The sequence below is a fragment of the Tachyglossus aculeatus genome, chromosome 2, assembly GCF_015852505.1.
Source record: "Tachyglossus aculeatus isolate mTacAcu1 chromosome 2, mTacAcu1.pri, whole genome shotgun sequence".
Classification (NCBI taxonomy): domain Eukaryota; kingdom Metazoa; phylum Chordata; class Mammalia; order Monotremata; family Tachyglossidae; genus Tachyglossus; species Tachyglossus aculeatus.
In genome coordinates, this window is record NC_052067.1 from 24,821,254 (window position 1) to 24,844,194 (window position 22,941).

The 22,941-nt window shown below is 42.7% G+C and overlaps 1 protein-coding gene across 8 annotated transcripts in view; it reads right to left on the minus strand.

Annotated features, from left to right (window-relative positions):
• Positions 1 to 22,941, minus strand: part of RBMS3 (RNA binding motif single stranded interacting protein 3) — a 1,223,284-nt gene that overhangs the window by 686,415 nt on the left and 513,928 nt on the right. For 3 of the 8 annotated variants that reach the window (XM_038740838.1, XM_038740841.1, XM_038740839.1), the window contains exon 1: positions 5,187 to 5,692. The exons of the other annotated variants lie outside the window; for them this stretch is intronic. In XM_038740838.1, coding sequence (XP_038596766.1) covers positions 5,187 to 5,261 — 75 coding nt within the window. In that variant the 5' untranslated portion in view covers positions 5,262 to 5,692. Of the gene's footprint in view, positions 1 to 5,186; positions 5,693 to 22,941 lie in introns of those variants that run through there. 8 annotated transcript variants of the gene reach the window in all.

Consider the following 22,941-nt stretch of genomic DNA (forward strand, 5'->3'; position numbering starts at 1 on the left):
GTGACTGAGCCCTCAATCACTGCCAAAAAGGCTGATAATGTCAGAAAGGATGTAGAAAATCATACCGGTGTAAAGGGAACACTATCCAGGCCGCTTGCGGCAAGACCTGGAGTGAACTCCCATCTCCCCACCCACCTATTCTTATCAGTTTAGTGATTCATGGAAATCTGTGCATGGCATGGCTGCTCTTTATATATAGATTTTTTAAAATAGACCCTTTGGAGATTGAAGAGCTACTTTAATAATAATAAAAATGATGCTAATAACCACCACAATAATAATAATGGTTATAATAAAGCCAGTATCTCCTCGGCACCCTGATTAGGAAATCTGAAAACATTCTGAAGATAGAGCATGCGACTCGACCACAAAAATCACAGAAATGAAAACACTGATTACGGTAAGGACGCTATCGCTAATAATGCCCCAAAATTTGTGCTCGGTGTTGCTTGGTGATAAGTTCTTGGAGTACAAAGGAAATAAAGAAAGGGAGGCCTCTTTCCCCACTTTCGTCTCACTTAAACCAGTTGGCATTAAGAAAAACATACTGACTGAAATCAGATCAAGAAGAAGATTGATAATAGTTTCAAACTATCAAGTTTCTCCCTGGAGCAATAGAGAACTACTTAAGTTATACCAACAAATCTACGGCTAGTAGCGTTTTTCAAATAGGCTTGTGTGTTGCAGATTTTCAAAGGAAAACATTCTGCTGAGTTTCCTTGCTTGTTTTAAAACAACTGGCAAGTTACCAAGAGAGAACTACTAATACCAAAAGGAGTAAGAAAATTCAACTCATTCCCTCTCACCAATCCGGTTTTCCCCCACACAAATGAACTGTGCACCTGAAGGTTGACATGAGGTGGTAGGTTTTTGCCAAGGTACAATATACCACCGCAAGCAAAGTTATCATAGAAGAAAAAATACAATCTCCCTTCCTAAGAATGGGGTTTTTCCTTTCCTCTTCCACCACCCCCACCTCAGCCCCAAGTGTTTGCTTTTCCTTTGCATTATCACATGGGGCTCCAGTGAGATTTTGGGAGCTCTGGCTGCAATCCAGGCTGCAGATGGTTGGAAATACAGCCTGAAATCAGTGTGTGGTTGATGAATTACTCCTTACACCTGACCCCTACTTCACACCAAGCCCTGAACAACAATCTGAATACCACCAGCCAGGGAAGCCCTGTCAGGCATCCCGATATCTGGAACTCCTTCTTCAAGACCTTCTGTAGGACCAGATGCCCCAAAGGAGGGAATGCCGTAAACCGACTAAAGAGCAGTGTGACTGAAAAATGAGCACTGGATTGGTGGGAACGGAGCAAAGTGTAGAAGGAGATGACAACAGAAAGATGATCTAAGTGCCCGAGCGATTTTTCTCTTGAAAATGGTACCTGGATCTTGCCCCACCCCCTTCCCCACCAAGAGCAGCACCAGCTGGTTCACGTAAACAGCATCTCCCTGGAAAGGGATGGCAAGGTTTACCTCTAGAAATTTTCCCTGTTGGAATAAGTGGTATTGAAAGGGGGAAACAAACTATTTTGAAAAAGATTCAAAATAGTCGTGTCCCCACATCGAGGAATCCCTACAGCAGCTCTGGTTTGCTGTCCCTCTTCCTGGCAGTTCAGTAGCAGTAGGATAATCCATTGGCGAAGAATTCATAAACATATGCTATTGTTATTATCATATACATTTTTCCCCACCCTATGCTAGACACCAAACAGAATGCAATGAAGATAGGATCTGTGCCAAGCCTGTTTAACTCATATTTTACTGAAGCTTCATTTTGGCAAAGTTATTTCTGTGTTCCACATAATTTCATACTATCCAATCAGCTTTGGATCTCCCTGGACGTAAGTACTACTCTTTATGAAAATAAACCCAAAGATTTTAAAATGCAAGCTCTGGAATTACGAGCACCGTAATACTAAATTTTTACAATGTACAGTCTATACGTAAACCAGCTGATCTTATAGTTGATGTCATTATCACGCACACCCCTCTAGGACAACATTTTAAATCAATTTGACATTCCTGCGAAGGAGCAGTAAATTCAGGGAAAATGAAAGTGACTAGAACTCATTCACTAAGTGCATTTTTGAAGCAAAAATATAATTTAAAGCATGAAAATATTTCCCCAAATAGTTCTGTTTGGGTTAAGAAAGCTAAATGGCCTGCTTTAGGTAATTGTCGTGCTTCTACTTCTTGTATCTATTAAGCCACACTCTTCAGAAAAATCAAACAACGTTCAATGAAATGCAAAAAGGACCAGGGATGGAGAAAAGAATTATCACAAGAAATTTCTTTGTTTTCCCTAAAACTTTACTTGGTCTACATTCTAATAAACGGCATTGTATTTATTCCATTGTCACCATTTTATCTTGACTCTATTCCTGGAAAACTATGGGTTTAGTTGACTGAACTATAATCAGGTTTAAATTAAGATTCATTACTTACACAATAAAATTAAGAATAAATAATTTATTTTGGTTCCTTTAACATTTTACATATCCTCTCCACTAAAAATTAAGGTGAGCCTGGGTGCTTTTTAAAATTCCAAAAGGAATCACGAAAGGTCTCAAACGTCATGCCTCTGGTATATGACTCCGATTATTCTATCAAGCACCATTATTTAAAATCAATACTGTTTTAACTAGCAATGTCTTGCAACTGTTCGAAAACTCCAAAGAGCAATGGCCTTGGTGGATCCCATTCAGGTTTTGCTCTCTCTCCCCACCTCAAAAGATAAGCAGCTTATTGGTTAAATTTTCTTTAAAAAGATACGTCTTAGGCAAGTGGTTCAGGCAAGGTAAAAATGAGGAAAAGGTTGGGGTAAATAATGAGATAATCTAGTTTTTGTTTATTTTGAAAGGTCACTTAGCTATCCACACTTTTGCTACTAAGTCAGCCGGCATCCCTCTCATTTCTGGATACGATTTCCTATTCCTACCCTTTTCTCCCTTCCCCCCACTTCCTTGCTATGCACAAACACTGCAAGAGGAACATTTTCACACTTTCAGAATCCAGAAATTAGATTTGCTTACAGCATTTCTGAAACTCTTTACAAGAGTTGAGAATTAACGGTGCTGTTGAAATTCGGCAGTGTAATATCAGAATTCACTGCTGTGAAAGATGAAACAACTGATCTTGTTCCCTGCCACATTGTTATTTGATTACCTAAATATCAGCTTTAGACATACAATGGCTCTAACTGCTTTAAAAATGTCCCAGAAGCTCATGGCTTTGGCTAGCTAGAAAATAACAAGATCCAGATGCTGCCTGTCTGCACCACTCTAAACTCTTTAGGACCCCAGTTCCGAAAAATCTGTGTCTCTCTGTCTCAGCACTTTTCACTAGTGAAGATCATCTTGCATCCCGTATCTTTAAGACAACGTACCCATGGCATTCATTAGGTTTCAAAAGTAACGTGTTAAAAAGACATCACAGGCACAAATCACAGTAGTTGCATTCATTTCAGCCCGAACTTTAGTTTCTGAATAATTTCAGAAGCAGAAAGAGAAGGTTGAAAAAACAGCATGATATTTGAAACATTTGGCAAAATTTAGCCACATGAGTAAAGGGGATGGAATGTCCAACATTTCTCATCCAATACTTGAGGTTATTGTTCCTTCAAAAAAAAAAAAAAAAGGGGGAATGAAAATTTTTCCACATCCTTGTCTTGCCAGGTTTTGAGGAATGGTAGCAGTCTTCAGCCCCAACCCCCAAAACAGTAAAAACAAGAGACAATATAGCAGCAAAGCTAACGACTGACGGCTGCAGCAGCAGCTATGATACAGACTAAATGCTCACAGAGGTAAAATCCACTGTAATTCGACCTTGGAGAATCTGGGAGAACCTTGAACCGGTGGTAAAAAAAAAATTATGTGTTTCATATCACACAAAAATTCTTCATGGCCCAATTTCCACTAATAGCTATACTACGTATAATGGCGTGGTTAGTGGCACCAGGGATGGAACAAATGAGGGGTAACTATATCATGAATTACAAGACCATAATCATATCAAGGGGTTCTGGTGACAATCCAGGTCAATCCGGCAAGCCTCTTTCACTGTCTGCAAATTTCTTTATTTTTAAAGGCTGGAGAACCAGGATTCAAAATCAAACATAACAGAAATATCATTCAACCAGCGAGAAAATGTACTCGGGGCACCAAATATTGGAACTACCTCAATACCTTTGTTTTAAAATCGTACATTGTCCTAGTTTTCCCCTGTCCAAAGGTGAGCGGATTAGGGTGGTAAAAATAAAAAGGGCAAATGCACCCAGAATTTAATTGGCAATTCCTGGTTGCGATATCACACCGGAGAATGATAATTGTCTTTTGATGTCTTAACTGAATTATAAAGTTCATTTTTGGCAATGGCTACCAGTTGTTTGCATAGGATATCCTTTATGCAGTTAACGGCGTGGTCTGGATCATCTGGGCATGGACATTCAGAGACTAAAGTATTTAACCAATTCAAGTTCAAGAATTACCCTCTGCATTCACCCTCTAACACAGTTCAGGCCTTCTTGCCCGAGCGCGGAACATAAAATTGCAAAACGGCCCTGGGAGGTTCCAAAAGTCCCCAAGAGCTATTTTCAGACTTTTGAAAGCAATGCAGGGCACCCAGATGTGTCCTCGCTACTTTATGAAACAAACGCAACTGAATAAAGCCCACTTCCGAGGATTTGGGTGAGCTGCTCCGAACCTTCCCACACCCTTCGCTCATTCCATACTTAGGTGATTAAAAGTTTGAGCTGCCCTGGCCCCCGAGTCCCTTCCAGGGGGTGAAAGCGTTAAAGCTACAGGCTCCGCACCTCACCAGAGAGAGCTCCTGAAATAATCTTCTCAAGCCTGTGGCTCACCGGCGGCATGAACCCCAGCCTAAATCCCCCAGCCTACCTGCCAAAGACAGAGGTGAATTTAACCTCCCGGATCCCTCCAAAACAATAATAACAAAGAGTCTCCCCTCCCAGAGAGGCATCGATGATCTCTGCCCTGTCTTCTTTCTCTTTGGCTCCTTCACTCTGCCTGGCATGCAACTGGACTTGAAAGTGGAGGAAAGAAGGGAAACGAAGGGAAAGAAAACTCGAATTCGCACCTCTCGTCTATCCATCACCTTGGCCGAGTGCTCGGTGATTTAGACCAACGGTACCGGACAGGCACAGGAGAGCTTAGTTACCATACCTTGGTTTGGAGATAATGAGGGTAGTAGTAAGTGTACTGGGGGTACATTGGTTGCTGTTCCAAGCGTTTGCCCATGTAGCTGGAATCTTTATCTCCGATGCAGGGAACTCGTTGACAGGGTGTAGTGCCCCAGGCCTTTCTTCCTCTTAAACCACTATTCCTGACAGTGCTGATGAATGATGAGGCTTTCGAGACTTCCTTGCTTTAGACTGCTCGCTAGTTCCAACACAGCAAGAATTTTAAAAGGAGAAAAGACAAAAAAAAAAAAAGCGGGGGGGAAAAAAAAGAAAAAAGAAACACACACACCAAATCTTCTTCGCCACCCCTCCCCACCCCCTCCTGACACTCGGGATATGGCGTTTTCTTCTCTAACCGGCTTGTCTGTAGTAATGTCAATGCCCAATGTCTGGAGGAGGGGGGGGAAAAGTCCTGTTGGAGGAATCAGGAAAGCAAAGCAACTCCGAATCTCCGCAGACCGGCTTTCCCTCTCTCTTTCTCTCTGTGTCTGTCTTTCTCTCCTCCCCCAATTAAAAAAAAAAAAGGAAAAAGAAAAAAAAGGAAAAAGAAAAAAAAAAAAAAGAAAGCGTTCCCAGCCTAGCTGTTGCTGTCCTCCTTAGCAGAGTGGCATGGTGTTTAGCGCTTCTCTTGTCTTTCATTCAAACCCCCTCCTTCCAGCCTGTGGGTGGAACTACATAGGGAGCCTCTCCCTGGAGAGGCATACGCAGTCCAGAAGGCTGCAGTATTTCCTCCAAGAAAAAACCGGCCGCTTCCAAGCTCTGCCTGCTGCAAGCAAAGCCTCGTTTCCCTCTGCTGGCTAGCTGGGAAAGCAAAGCCATTTTTCCAGCCCCGCTGCCTGGCTGGCACAGGGAAGGGGATCCAAGGGCCAGCGAGGGTTTATTCTAGCGTTTATTATAAGCGCCCCATCCCTGGCCCAGCATCCGTGCCCCCCTGGAGGAGAAACTGAGGCCCCTCCACCAGGTAGGGAGGGAGAATCCCCCCAAGGGGTGGTCCCACACCTTTGAATCCTCCTGGGAATAAACAGGGGTGGTCCCACATCCTCCTGGGAATAAACAGGGCCTAGAAGGGATGGGAGAGGGGAGATGCTACCTCCACCGAGATTGACACCTTGATCTGAAAGTCACCTCGGAATACATATCACTGCTGAACTGTACTTTCCAAATGCTTAGTACAGGGCTCTGCACACAGTGAGCGCTCAATAAATCCCACTGACCTAATGAATGGATAACACCCGCTAATCAAAGGAAGGACCAGACGGCCAGGGATCATTCTGACTCTAACTTTAACCACAGGAAACTACCGGCCCTTTTCTGGTCCTTCAAAATAAAAAAAAGCGGATTTTTGTTTTTAATCACCAAGCTTTTCTCAAATTATATCCCTTTATAATTAATTTGATTCATGGATCTTTTTTAACAGCCTCTCTGATAATTATTTCTAAATAAAAAAAAAAACCCATAATTACTAGGCAATGATTTTTTTTCTAATAATATGTAATATCCAGGCATCGCTGTCAGCTGTTGTATTATAATACAAATTGTTTCAGAGAAAATGTATTTCCTTAAAGAGACCCTTTTCAAGGCAGGCGAATCTAAAATTAGACCTGCCAGCTGTGTTTTGATTTTGGTGTGCACGCATGCCTGGGACATGGGCACGCCAGTGTTGAGCTCCGTGCCACTCTGTCAGATCGGCTGGGTTCCCGCGAGCACTAAATAGTCATGGTTGGGAAGCGGACAAGAGGCTTCTGTCAGAGAGGGTGGGCTCCGGAAACCCTGAGACCCTCCTCCCTCCACCCTCCCCACTCCCAGTCAACAGAGTAGATGGAGCCAGACAAACCAACACCATGGTTGATTGGTTGCCCCTTAGAATATTTGCCCCTGCCCTTCACAGGGGTATAGGGACATGAGCAAAGTGCAGAAAGGATAAACTCTGGCCCAGTTTTGACCACAGGCCTGAGAGTCAGAGGACCTGGATTCTAATCCTAGCTCCACCCTGCACGACTCACCTGATTTATCTGTGCCTCAGTTTCCTTATCTGTAAAATGGAGATGAAATTCCCATTCTCCCTCCCATTTACACTGTGAGCCCCATGTGGGGTCAGGGATTCCTTATGACCTGGTTACCCACCTTAGCGCTCAGTACAGCCCTTGCACACAGGCTTAACAAATACCACAATTGTTTTTATTCTAGGCACCCCTCTCCAACGGAATTCAGCAATCAGAGCTTCAGCAGGCCCGACCAAATTCCCTGTCTATTGTTAGCCATGATCCCCCAGGCTGCCGATCCAGAGTTAAGACATTCTTTTTCCTCCATTGTAGCAGCTCCTTTCAGAGCCACTTGTACCTTCAGCACTGCAGAAGGGTGGCTGTAAGGGTGCCAATCTTGAGCATTCAAAATTCAAAGTTGCTGTGCCTGCCACAACTGATGATCTGCCCAGTAACATGAAAAGAGTCAATCAACCGATGGTATTTATTGAGCACTGACTCTGTGTAGAACACTGTACTAAGCACTTGGGAGAGCCTTATGGGCAAGGGAACGTGTCTACCAACTCTGTTGTATTATATGTTGCCAACTTGTACTTCCCAAGCACTTAGTACAGTGCTCTGCACACAGTAAGCGCTCAATCAATCATATTTATTGAGCACTTACTGTGTGCAGAGCACTGTACTAAGCACTTGGGAAGTACAAGTTGGCAACATAAAGAGACAGTCCCTACCCAACAGTGGGCTCACAGTCTAGAAAATAAATAAATATGATTGAATGAATGAATGCTCTCCCAAACGCTTAGTATAATGCTCTGCACAAAGTCAGTATTTGGAAAATATGATTGATTGATTGGTTGGTTGGGAGAGTACAAGACAACAGAATTGGTAGATGCGTTCCCTGCCAACGAGTTTACAGCCTAGAGTGGGAGACGGCCATTAAAATAAGTAATGGATATATGCAGAAGTGCTATGAAATGGAGGGTGAGGTGCATATCAAGTTCAAGTGTGATGCAGGTGGCAGAGGGAGTGAGGGAGTAGGGGAAATGAGATGTAATTGTAGGATGGCTTTGAAGGTGGGGAGAGTAGTGGTCTTTCATAAATGAAGGGAGACGAGTTCCAAGTCAGAGGGAGGATGTGGGCAAGAAGTTGGCAGAATGACAGACAAGACTGAGGTAGCATAGGCTGGCGTTAGAGGAGTGAAGTGGGTGGGCTTTGTGTCTGGAGTCCGGGCTTGGGAGTCAATGGACCTGGATTCTGATGCTCTGCTGTGTGACCTTGGGAAAACCACTTCACTTCTCTGGGCCTAAGTTACCCCATCTGGGGAACTGGGAGCCCCACCTGCGGCAACCTGATTACCTTGTATCTCCCCCAGCGCTTAGAACAGTGCTTAGCACACAGTAAGCGCTTCACAGATACCATTATTATGAGAGGCAGCATGGCTTAGCGGAAAGAGCACGGGCTTGGGAGTCAGAGGTCATGGGTTCTAATCCCGGCTCCGCCGCTTGTCAGCTATGTGACTTCGGGCAAGTCACTTAACGTCTCTGTGCCTCAGTTACCTCATCTGTAAAATGGGGATTAAGACTGTGAGCCCCACCTGATTACCTTGTATCTACCCCAGTGCTTAGAACAGTACTTGGTACATAGTAATTTCTTAAAAATTCTATAATTATTATCAGCATTGGAGAGGAGGGGGAAAGCTGATTGAGTGCTTCCTTATAGGCAGCAATCATGTCTCTTGCCTTTCCTGGACTCTCCCAAGTGCCTGGTACACACAGGGTACTCAATAAATACGATTGATTGAGCTGACATCGGGTAAAGTAAAATTTCTACCAAATGCCTTCCCAACCTAACGACATCTTCTCACCTCAAGCATAAAGAAACCAGCCTGGATAACTTTGCCTCTAATTACCACTCAAGTAGCCAACATCCAGATGTTAGGATGATGAATTCATCTCAGTGTAAAATCATCATCATGTTTGCGACAGCAATTGATTAATCATACTCTTCTAATATCTTCCATTTCCCACTTTCAGGTCCTAGTCATGTTAAGCATGGGGCCAAAGAGGGTCCTCTACTTTGTGAAGTGTTTTTGTTTAGTTTTTTAAATTTAATTTGAAGTTATTGGCAGGCAAGACAATTAAGGTACCATGTCCTCAAGTCATTCCTGCTCCATTTAATTATTATTATTTTCCATTTAAATGATCGAGTTATAGCAGATACCGGTTCAAAGTAGTATACAGTTTACATGCCGTCTTAGAGGTCTAAGCAATAAATTTATCCATGGACACTAAAAGAGCCCAGGTTCACCTGGATACATTTGTTACACTCTGGTGCAGAAACATGTGTCATAAGGTCTTAAAACCCCAATCATCCCACTGGTTTAGACCCAGACAGTGTCTCTGAGGTTCTAAGGAGCAAAGGGAAAAAGGATAGTGGGCTTTATTTTTTATTTTTTTGGGGGGTGGTTTATGGTATTTGTTAAGCACTTACTACGTGCCAAGCACTGTTCTTAGCACTGGGGTAGACACAAGGTAATCAGGTTGCTCCATGTGGGGCTTACAGTCTCAATCCCCATTTTACAGATGAGATATGTGGGGCACAGAGAAGTCAAATGGCTTGCCCAAGGTCACACAGCAGACAAATGGCAGAGCCGGAATCAGAACCCACATCCTCTGACTCCCAAGCCTGTGCTCTCTCCAGCAAGACACACTGCATCATAGATCAGTCTCTGATCTGACTGTATTGTCTTCAGCCCAGCTCTTGGCCCAGGGCTTGGCACATGGCAAGCACATATATACCACAATTATTACTATTTTTATTACAAATAAGTCAATGTTCACCTGCCCAGTCTACTGCAAAAAAACTATCCAAAGAAAGACGAGTTTATTTTCCTCGGAAATTGGAAGATTCATTTCACCACTGCCTTTTCTCCTAGTGGTCAGGCTGATCACCTTGAGCCCGGGATACTTCTGAGCTCATTAAGAGAAGCTGGAAATGATTATAATTCAGGCATGTGAGGAAAACCTTAGACCCAACTGACTTAATATAATCTAAAGCATAAATGATATGAGACAATATAGCTTTAGAGAAACGTTCTGACTACTGGGAAACTGGACTAGGACGAAACTTAGGACAAAACAATTCTAGAAGAGAAGGGGAAAAAATATACGTCAGAGGTAAGTTCTAAAAATAGAGTAACTAAGTCTCGCTGCTTGTGTCAGACCCAAATGGCAGGTAGGGTTGACAGAAGAGCTACTCCACAGGAAGGGGAAAAGCAAGGGCCAAACACTCTAGTCTCTAAAGAAGTTGGAGAAATGAAAAGCAAACCAAGCAATCCCTCAAAATAAATCCCCAAATCTTCCCCCCATGTTCCAAGAGGCTCTACAAAGAAGTGACTGCAAAATCAAATAAAGCCCCTTTGTGTGTATTTCTAATAAAAAATGGCCCCGTTCACCATCAAGCAGCAATTTAAGAAAATTCCTTACAAATAAAAATGTATATTTCGGGAAGCAGTAAGCATACATCAAAAATAAGCATACATCAAAATAAACTACCAAAGCAAGAGTTTGAGAAAATTGTCCTTCCTTGGCAATAACAATAACAGGTAAAATAATTCAACCACTAATTAGCCTTGGCTTCCATTTCAGATATTGTCACAATTGTCTAATCTATTTACCCATTAAATTTATTTTCTAAAGGACACTGAAGAGATTGCTGACACCTTGTCTCCAATGGATTTACAAGAAGAACACTGATCTTTCTGGACCTATCAATTTTAGACCCTGACACTAAATCTCTGAACAAAGGACCTCACCATTTTGTAGTTTATCAAGTTAATTGTCTTCTAATGCAGCTGACAAATTCTAATGGCATAACACACAAATACACCTTTTGACATGCTTTGCTTCAACAACAGTAGATGATAGGAAATACATGAAAGAAAAAAAAAATAAAGCTTTCTGCGAAACCCAAAATGGGTGAGATAAATAGCCACTTCATCACACGGCAAACACATATTTCTAAAAGGAATTGCCCCTTTACCCACTGACCTCCCAGCTTCAGTTGGCCAAGTTGTGTCTATATGATTACATTTGGTTTTGTCACAGGGTTTCTCCTTTGGAATAAAACCAAAAAAACTGCAGAAGTCCAGGCCAAAAATGTTCCAATTGTTTCATTGTGAGCAGTTTACAAAACATTCTTTGAACACAAGAAATTTTAAAGAGCACCTAGATGCAATAATTGGTGATGGTATATTAAACTTTTTTACTCATCCAGAGAAAAATAATCTCTGTTTAAAGCCACCGCCTTTACCCCAAACACATCTGTTTCAGACATCTCTCTCTATATATGTATTATCTATATAGTGTATATATCTCTCTCTATAGTATATATTCATTCATTCATTCAATCACGTTTATTGAGTGCTTACTGTGTGCAGAGCACTGTACTAAGCGCTTGGGAAGTACAAGTTGGCAACGTATAGAGACGGTCCCTACCCAACAATGGGCTCACAGTCTAGAAGGGGGAGACAGACAACAGAACAAAACATGTAGACAGGTGTCAAAGTCATCAGAACAAACAGAATTAAAGCTATATGCACATCATTAACAAAATAGAATAGTAAATATGTGCAAGTAAAATAGAGTAATAAATATCAATGTGTAATATATACACATGTATGTAAGCATATATATATGAACAAAACATGTTACAGCAGCAATTTTCTTTCATATGAGAAGCAGCGTGGCTCACTGGAAAGAGCCCGGGCTTTGGAGTCAGAGTTCATAGGTTCAAATCCGGGCACCACCACTTGTCAGCTGTGTGACTTTGGGCACGTCACTTAACTTCTCTGTGCCTCAGTTACCTCATCTGCAAAAGGGGGGTTAAGACTGTGAGCCCCATGTGGGAAAACCTGATCACCTTGTAACCTCCCCAGCGCTTAGAACAGTGCTTTGCACGTAGTAAATGCTTAATAAATGCCATTATTATTATTATCATATGAACAAAACAATGTTGGTTTGTACATGTTGGACTTTAAAAATGACTTTCTGGAACAATTTTTTTTGTGCAAGCAGAAATTAAAATTGATGCTTTTAAAGGTTGCTTGATATATTTGGTTGGTCCATATAACATTTGTTTCCAGTAGATGTTTTGGATAGGGATATATGGAACATCCTTTGGACAACACAACATCTATCTGGATAGAAAGTGGTGCAATGTCAAAACAGACCTATGTGTCTCTGCATCTGGCATCCGGCAAGGCGCCCAAACAACTTGACACCTGTCCACATGTTTTGTTTTGTTGTCTGTCTCCCCCTTCTAGACTGTGAGCCCGTTGTTGGGTAGGGACCGTCTCTATATGTCGCCAACTTGTACTTCTCAAGCGCTTAGTAGAGTGCTCTGCACACAGTAAGTGCTCAATAAATATGATTGAATGAATGCATCTTGCATTTATTAATACGGGGCCCTTGTTTTCCCTATCTGCCTATCAGTGGAAAGAGTGAGGGCTTGGGAGTCAGAGGTCAGGGGTTCGATTCCCAGCTCCACCACATGTCTGCTGTGTGACCTTGGGCAAGCTACTTAACTTCTCTGTGCCTCAGTTACCTCATCTGTAAAATGGGGATTAAGACTGTGAGCCCCAAGTGGGACAACCTGATCACCCTGTAGCCCCCCCAGTGCTTAGAACAGTGCTTTGCACATAGTAAGTGCTTAACAAATACCACCATTATTATTATTATTATTATTATTATCTCTACCCCTTAAGAACTTGACCCTCACCCCCACTTTTGTAAGTCTACTTTCCCTATCTGTAATTTATTTTAATGTCTGTCTCCCCCTCTAGACTGTAAGCTACCTGGGGGCAGAGATTATCCCTACCAATTCTGTGCTCTCCCAAACACTTACTACATTGCTCTGCACACAGTAAGAATTATTGCTCAATAAATACCATCAACCGATTGACTGTTAATCTCCCATGCCCCTATTTCAATGCTTGGCGGTTGGTAAGCACTCAAATGCCACTGACTGACCGACCAAGAATGTATCAGAGAAGTGACTACTTATGCTTATAAGGTGTTCGGCTAGCCTGGTCAGAAATTTATTTCTGATGCCACCACTTCCTTGTTGTATCCTGACCTTTTCACTGATATTGCGAACTTCCAGTCCAAAAGCTGTAGTGTCCATTAGCAAATGGGATGGAAAAAAGAAATCTAAAGAAAAGTAAACATTGGTTTCCCTTCTTTCATTCCTGTAACTGCAGTTTCCTGGTGGAGTCTTAAGATGAATTTGTTTTAGGTTAAAATGGTGTTTTTTGAAACCACATTACAGAAAAAGAAACTTGAGCATCTTCACAGTCCATTTACTTCTATCTGCTCTTTCTGGCCTCTTTCTCTGTCCCTCATTCCTCATCATTTCTATAACCAAACTTCATGCCTTATGCTCTCCCTAGATCCCACGAGTGATTGAAAGGATATCTTTGGGAATTGACGAGAGTTCACAATCGGGCAATTACAGATTGTCCAAAAAAAAAAAAAAAAAAGACTAGGCACCTTCAGAAAACAAAAAGCCCATATGCTTTTGTTATTAGAAGAAAATAATCTTCCTCCACTAGACACACACACACACACACACACACACACACACACACACACACACAGAGTGCACAAACCTCAAAATAATAGCCATCGACGTCCCAAGATTCAATTCCATTCTAGATTCCCTTCTTCAAGAAGGGCCGAGTCCAGAGAATAGCACTGGAAATTATGATTTTCCTTTGGGAGATGACATCTCTGCAAATACCACTAAATCACAACAATCTAGTTAATGTTACCATTGCACCCAAGGCTAGAAAGCAATTCAATGTCTACCAGTCTGTATTCAGAATCCTCCTTCTCAAGTACCTTTCTGTAGTTTAAATGATTATGCTTATTTTGCCTTTAGAAAACCCATTTTTTTTTTAGGAATTTTATGACTGAAGGTAATGGGGAGAACGTAAAATGCTGAAGTTTACTGACACTCATAAACACCAAAAACACAGACAATTAATGGTCACCCTGAGACTTGCTCTAGTAATGTAAAATCTTTTCTTTTTAGCCCTTTACTGAAAGTTTACCCTCCTTCTACAGAACTATTTAGTAGGACATAAAACAGCACCTTTTTCATGTCTTCGCCACAAAATCTATTTCTCTTCAGAACACTAGTCCTCCCATAAAAGCCCTGCAGGTGACTTGTTATTCAGGGGTGATAGGGAGAGGTAATTAGCATTAGTTGAACCTCTCCATAATAATACCAAGCAGTTAACATTTTGAAAGCACTTTTACAAACAATAACTAATTAATTCTCATCACACCCCTCTGAAAGGAAAGTGTTATCACACCCCTGTGAAAGGAAAATGTTATTGCCCCTTCTTATAGAGGGGGAAAAAATTAAATTAAATTAAAAGCACAAACTAGTTAAATGATTTTTACCCAATACCACACTGGGGATGATTCTACATGTTTTGGTTAAGTATTTTACAAAGAATTTTGGAAAGAATGTCCATTTGGGGCTTAAATCCACAAGGGCCAAACCTACCTTATAGTACCAACCTAGATTGAATTGTGTGGGTGAAGTGAATCAAGCAATAATATTTGTTGAGCTCTAACAAGAGAAGCAGCGTGGCTCAGGGGAAAGAGCCCGGGTTTGGGAGTCAGAGGTCATGGGTTCTAATCCCGGCTCTGCCACATGTCTGCTGTGTGACCTTGGGCAAGTCACTTAACTTCTCTGAGCCTCAGTGACCTCATCTGTAAAATGGGGATGAAGACTGTGAACCCCACGTGGGGAAACGTGATCACCTTGTAACCCCCCAAGAGCTTAAAACAGTGCTTAGCACATAGTAAGTGCTTAACAAATGCCATCATTATTATTATTATTATTACTACGTGCAGAGCACTGTACTAAGCACTTGAGAAAATACAGGCTCAGTGGAAAGAGCAGGGGCTTTGGAGTCAGACATCATGGGATCTAATCCGGCTCTGCTGCTTGTCAGCTGTGTGACTTTGGGCAAGTCACTTCACTTCTCTGGGCCTCAGTTACCTCATCTGTAAAATGGGGATTAAGACTGTGAGCCCCACATGGGACAACCTGATCACCTTGTAACCTCCCCAGTGCTTGGAACAGTGCTTTGCACATAGTAAGTGCTTAACAAATATCAAAATTATTATTATTATTATTATTATAACAGAGTTGGTAGACGTGCTGCCTGTAAATAGGGAGCTTAACTCTAGTGGGATTAATGTTTCTGTGAGCCACCTCTTAAAAGTCTAAGGTGAACACATGTCTCTTTCCAACTTGTACTTCCCAAGCGCTTAGTCCAGTGCTCTGCACACAGTAAGCACTCAATAAATACAATTGATTGATTGATCTGTTCCACTACTACTCATGTCCCGATAACGACCGTATTTACGAAGCTTCTTGAACACCCACAGCCTAGGAGACCTGCTAACTCTTTAAGACTTCTCTCAGTGAAGGGAGGGATGGGGGATGCTTATCACACAAAACACACAAAACTTTTTCCGACTTCTGGATGGCAGAGCTGTGGCACAACGTCCTAGGACCTAGGGCCTAATACTGGCTCTGTCACTTGATTGCTGTATGACCTCGGGAAAACCACAATTTCTCTGTGCCCCAGTCTCCTCAACTGTATAATGGACTACTTAGATTGAGCCCCATATGAGACAGAGACTGTGTCTAATCTGATGTGGCCCAGTGGAAAAGAGCACAGGCTTTGGAGGCAGAGGTTTCCTAATCACTACCTGTGCTTCTGGTTTGACTGCATTTAGCATAAGGTAAGAAATAGAGAAGTAGCATGGCTCAGTGGAAAGAGCACGGGCTTGGGAGTCAGAGGTCATGGGTTCAAATTCTGGCTCCGCCAACGGTCAGCTGTGTGACTTTGGGCAAGTCACTTCACTTCTCTGGGCCTCAGTTACCTCATCTGTAAAATGGGGATTAAGACTGTGAGCCCCCCGTCGGACAACCTGATCACCTTGTAACCTCCCCAGCGCTTAGAACAGTGCTTTGCACATAGTAAGAGCTTAATAAATGCCATCATTATTATTATTACCTACCCCAGTGCTTAGTACAGTGCTTGACACATAAGTAGCAGTTTATAATAAGTATTATTATTATCACTGTGAAAAGCACCTGTAAGCTAGAAGAGTTCAATCTACCCCCAGATTCCCCCTGTTTCCCACACTCCTCTTACCTCCAATAATCATTATTAACAGCAGCATTTAACAGCTTCTGTTTGCTGAGCACTGAACAAGGTGTTTGGAACCACACAAAGTAGATGGTACAGTTTCTACTCTTGAGCTTACAGTCTAATAGAAGACAGGAAATATAAGCAGCGTGGCCCAGTGTATAGAGCACTGGCCTGCGAGTTAGAAGGACCTGGGTTCTAATCCCCGCTCTACCATGTGTCTGCTGCGTGACCTTGGGCAAGTCACTTTAACTTCTCTGGGCCTCTGTTTGCGCATCTGTAAAATGGGAATTAAGAAAGTGAGCCCATGTGGAACAGGGACTGTGTCCAATCCGGTTTGCTTGCATCTACCCCAATGTTTAGTACGGTGCCTGGCACATAGCAAGCACTTAAAAAATACCAAAATGATAATTATTAAATAAATCGACTTGATTAATCAATCAATCAATTGTATTTATTGAGCGCTTACTATGTGCAGAGCACTGTACTAACCGCTTGGGAAGTACAAGTTGGCAACATATAGAGACAGTCCCTACCCAACAGTGGGCTCACAGTCTAAAAGGGGGAGACAGAGAACAAAACCAAACATACTAACAAAAGAAAATAAATAGAATAGATATGTACAAGTAAAATAAATACATAAAGTAATAAATATGTACAAACATATATACATATATACAGGTGCTGTGGGAAAGGGAAGGAGGTAAAATGGGGGGGATGGAGAGAGGGACGAGGGGGAGAGGAAGGAAGGGGCTCAGTCTGGGAAGGCCTCCTGGAGGAGGTGAGCTCTCAGTAGGGCCTTGAAGGGATTAAGATTCCTGACTCCAAGGGTTGTGAAGAAGGAATTGGGGGATTGAGAGTACTGAGGCTGAAGGTAAAAATATGTGGGTCTTTGATGAGAGGGGAGAGATTCCCAGGGAGTCAGACTCCAAGGCACTTGAAAGGAGTTGGTTTACAGTCCTGTATTTTCTTTAATGATTCATCTTAAATCAGGGGGAATGGAATGACAGGTTTAGGGGAACAAGGGGAGACCCAGTAACCACACTGGTCCTGTCTCCCAAAGCTTCCAGAAACCTTGGCATCCGTCTGCCTGCCTGTTGACAGATGAACTTTCAAGTTGTTCCATGTTCCGCCCCATCTCTCTCCTGCCAACTGGAGGGCTATGTGAACATAGTGGGTCTCCAATCAAAAATGGCTTGTTGGAGTGGTGACCTTTGGCCACATAGAGAGGTTCCCCATCTGATGAGGCTCTGACCAGTTTTTGAATAGGCATGAATCCATGACTGTCTTTTGACTCTGTGCGTGAGTAGACATTCCCTTCCTAACCCAGTCCACTCCAGGCAGAGTCCCAACTAAGATGTAGGGAAGTAGCCTGAGCTGAACTAAATTGAAGTGATCTGAATCTCACTTCAGGTGGCACTGACAAGGATGCCAAATTGTTCCCGTAGCTGCGAGGAGAGGCCTCACCTTCTCAAAGACCACCATACAAATACCAAGGCACCAAACACAGGGGGTAGTGGTGCCATCTGGAAGTATTCGGGTTTGGCCTAGAATCACTTCTGATATCATGCCACCACACCCACCGCTATGAGTCTTCCCATTTCTCTTCTGCCTCATATGGTAGCGTTATGAAGGGATGCAGGTGGAAGCATACTTGAAGCAAACCGTGTTATGGATTTGTCAACTTCGTGCTGACAGGATCAGACACAAGGCCAAGATAAATACAGCACCATTCCTCCTTTGATAAAGGGAAGCAGGAAAGTGGGATATGAACCAACCCAGGACCAATAGCACCACCGAGCTTCAGCTTTCAATTAATCCGTCACCTGGGCTTCACCTATAGAGTATCAAGCCACAAGGGAGACCAGTTTAAGTTCGAGGAAATGAGATGCCCACTCTGACCTTCTCTCTCAGAGCTGAACTGTGGTTCTGACAGCAGAATAAACTATCCAACTGGGCAGTAAACCAAAAGGAAAATACATAGTCCTCAAAAATACAGTTGCATTCTCTTCCTACAGTGCACATGTAGATCGATGAACGAACCACTCTATGCAGAGTATTTTTATAGGGATTTTGAATGGAAGAATATTTACATTCATTAATTTTTTTTTTCCTCTTTCCCCTTCTCCATCTTCTTCTCACTCCTCTCTTGCCTCACCTCCCACTATTAAGGCATATTATGAAGTAAAAAGTGTATTAAATATCAAGAAGAAAATGTGTCTGGGAGTTAAAGCAGATACTTCCAAAGGGGTCTGTTTCTGAGAAACTGGTCCCCATCAGTCAATGGTAATTACTGGGCATTTACTGTGTGCACAGCACTGTACTAAGCACTTGGGAAAGTACGATACAACAGAGTTGGTAGGAATTTTCCTGTCCACAGTGAACTTACAGTCTAGAGGGGGAGGCAAGACATCAATAGAAATAATGTATAGATATGTGCATCAGTGCTGGGGGGTGGATACCAAATGCCACAGGACACAGAACCAAGTGCATCAGTGCTGAGGGGTGGATACCAAATGCCAAAGGACACAGAACCAAGTGGAGAGATGATGAAGAAGGGAGAGGGAGCTGGGGAAAAGAAGGCTTAATCCGGGAAAGAGCCTATCATCAAGTATCCAATCAATCAATCATATTTATTGATAGCTTATTGTGTTAAGAGAACTGTACTAGGCACTTAGGGGAGTACAATATAATAGAGTTGGTAGACACGTTCCCTGCCCACAAAGAGCTTATAGTCCACATTGGTTTCCCTGGTGCGCTTAGCAAATAGGGCACCTGGGCATTTGAACAAACCTGGTCTGTTTAATTGAAAGATTATGGTGTTTGCGTAAATGCCAGGAGCTATAGTTTGCTCAGGCACCACACATATTTTGTTTCACTCTCCCAGGAATGCATTTGGTTGGATTTGTGTAGGAACAACTTTACTACCAAGGCCTGTAGAAGAAGAATGCAATACCTCTCAATAAAGTCCTACCGGAAGACCTGTCCATTCCCAAAGGCTCAGTAGAGAGCTCGGCACAAAGAAGGCGCTCAGTAAATGCTGCCGATGATGATTCAGACCGGAGAAAAGGTGCACTGAATTCAATTTGTGCGGTTTGGGGAATTTTTTTGTCTATCCCGATATAACTCGAGACTGTGATATTGTTGTGTGTGTCTGTCGTTGTATTGTACTCTCCCACATACTTAGTATAGTGCTTTACACACAGTAAGCACTCAAAAAATACAACTGAATGAATCTAACCATTGTCTGGACCATGTTCTTGCCCAAGGAAGTCACCGTACAAATGTTTAGCCTCCCAATCCATAAACGTTCCCTTCCCTCCAGAGCAAGCGCAGCCTGCGCTCCCAATGCTTAGTGCCATGTCCTTTCAAGTAGAGGGGCTTGATTTTATTGCAGGTTTTTTTTATGCCTGCCTTTTGGATGACTCCTAAGGCTAGGGTCCTGACCACTTACCCTCATTAAAGCTCTCCCGGCACTTTCCACCAACAGATGGGGAGCGAGTCCTGGCCTAATTTCAATTTAGGTAATTGCATTCTGCCTGCTTGAAATTCTGCCTCCAGTTTCAGCTGCCTGTGACAGTGCGCTTCACTTTCTGTCTTGAACTGTCTGCCATGCCAATGGAGAATATTTAACAGCTGGTGTGTTCCGCCCCAGAAGTAGCTGCATTTTAGTGGCAGATGAAGTCATTTCTCCTGGAGAATACTAATAGTAGCCAATAACTGGAAATAGTCATCTCCTGACCTACAAAATAAGCACAATAACTACCTGAACCTCAAAATAAACCATCTTAAAAACTGAAAAGAACTGGTGTAGGGGGATAAGACTTGAAGGAAATCTGCAATGGCATGGAAATCAGTCCTGATACACTCTCCATATATGTAAAGTTGTCCAACATCCTGGTTTCAAAAGCAGTAGAAAATAAATGGCATGCAAGTTTAGATAGATCATTACCTTATCGGGAGAGATATTTGTGTCCAAGCAAATACATCTGCAAATCACACCGCATCAGTCATTCATTCATTCAATTGTATTTACTGAGCGCTTACTGTGCGCAGAGCACTGGACTAAGCGCTTGGGAAGTACAAGTTGGCAACATATAGAGACGGTCCCTACCCAACAGTGGGCTCACAGTCTAGAAGATCCATGGTCGTGTACAGTAAAGCTACCTGTGGTGTGCCAAATGGGAGTTTCTAATTTTGCAATTAATTCCTAGGGTTGAGCACTTAGTCTGTGCAGAGCACTGTACTAAGCATTTGGGAACGATACAATAGAGTCAACAGACACGATCCCTGCCCTTAATAATATTGGCATTTATTAAGTGCTTACTATGGGCAAAGCACTGTTCTAATTGCTGAGGAGCTTACAATCAAGTGGATTGCAAATGGTTATGTGAACTATATAAGTGCATGACCTTTCACCATATGCTGCATCTACTAAATTTTAGCCAAAGTTTGTCATGAGTCTGAGACCACTACAGAATGAAAGGTGAAACTTGCCTTTCTCCTCTTGCATCTCTTTTCCCCATCCTGGTTATGCAGATCTCAGTACCCTTATTGAACGGGGCTCCCTGGAAGGCAGGGGTGTAGTATCCTGGGACTGTTTAAGGCAGAAAATAGCCAAGATGGAAAAGTGAAGGCTTAGCGTCCATTCAAAGGCATTAAATGTCAGTTCTTTCCAATGGCTGGGCACTCATTCCAAAAGTCTCATAACATTTATGGGTATCTGGCAAGACTGTCCTGATTCCTTATTGGAGTTTCTCTGGGTCACTGTAAAATTGTTCTGAGTCCCTAAGCCCTTGCATCACTCAGTCTGACTGGAATGGTAACTTGCACCATGTGGTCCCCTTGGCTATGCAATCCACATGCTTGTGTGTAAACTGTTTGTATGTACGTGTTCTCTGGGCATTTGAGACAAATTTATTTGCAGTGCAGTCAAAGCTGCTGGGGGCTGTCTAGTGGTCAGTGCAAAGGGACAAAAACCATGAAGACGACTTGATTTGGAATGAACTCCATTGGTACAGCTGCCCTGCATCCTAAATTTCAGAATTGCAGAATTTCAGGTGCAACTGCTTAATTCATTTATTCAGTCATATTTATTGAACGCTTACTGTGTGCAAAACACTGTTCTAAGTGTTTGGGAAAGTACACTATAAGAATGAGCAGACATATTCCCTTCCCCCAACAGAAAAAGCACCTAGTATCATCATCATCATCATGATCAATCGTATTTATTGAGCGCTTACTATATGCAGAGCACTGTACTAAGCGCTTGGGAAGTACAAATTGGCAACATATAGAGACAGTCCCTACCCAACAGTGGGCTCACAGTCTAAAAGGGGGAGACAGAGAACAAAACCAAACATACTAACAAAATAAAATAAATAGAATAGATATGTATAGTATAGTGCTCTGCCCTTAGTTGGTATTCAGTGAGTACTTTAATGGTGACAATGATGACGGTAGTCCAGTGTAACTGTCAGGAGAGGGGTGTGAGGAACCTAGATTTTCCCACACAACTGGTTTATCACTAACTTGTGCCACCTGCGCAGCATCTCAGGCCTTCAATTTGGGATAATAACACCTAACTCTTCCTACCTCATACTCTGACAATCAATCAATCAATCGTATTTATTGAGCACTTACTGTGTGCAGAGCACTGTACTAAGCGCTTGGGAAGTAAAAGTTGGCAACATATAGAGACGGTCCCTACCCAACAGTGGGCTCACAGTCTAGAAGGGGGAGCATAAGTGGCATTAAGTGGCAACAAGTGGCATTAAAAAAACAATGGGCATGCTTTGAGTTCTTAGGTCAAAAAAATATATCAATCTCACCAATTGAGAAGCAGTGTGGCCTACCAGACAGAGCACGAGCTCACAGTCCGGAGGAAGGGTTCACAGTACAGAGGAAGGGCTCCAAACTGAAGAAAGAAAAGCCCTAACCCACAGGTGTGACCCACTGGAAGTACGGGAGGCCCTCCCTGCAGGAAGCAAGAAAGAATCACGGAAAGAAAATCCACGGCTTGTTTAGCTAATGAATTTATGGGGCCTCAGGCATAACACAATAAAGCATCCTGAGAAATGGTATGAGAGGTGGGCAGGAAGAATCAAAGAGTAGAAACACCCTGTATTCCAAGATGGCAGGGAAGGCCCATTTAGACTGGTTTTCCCACTGAGAAACCTTAGCTCCTTCTTTTTATGTACCTGGCTTAGAGGAAGGCGGGGGTGGGGAAAGGATGGAGGGAGGGAGAGAGAGACCTAATCTTGACCATAATCCTCAACAGGCATCTGTCTGCATGACAAAGAACAGCCTCTACAGTAAGCCTGGCAGTATTTACAACTGCAATTTCATTCTTTAATTTTGTTTCCTCTGAACATAAAAGAAACAGCCATGACCCCCAAATTCCTAGGTTAGACTTAAGATGATTAGGGCGGTAAGTTTCCCAGGTGTTACAGGGAAATTTACTGTGGCCACACAGGTCCCATTAGCATCAACAGGAGCCATAAGGCTAATCCCAACTCACA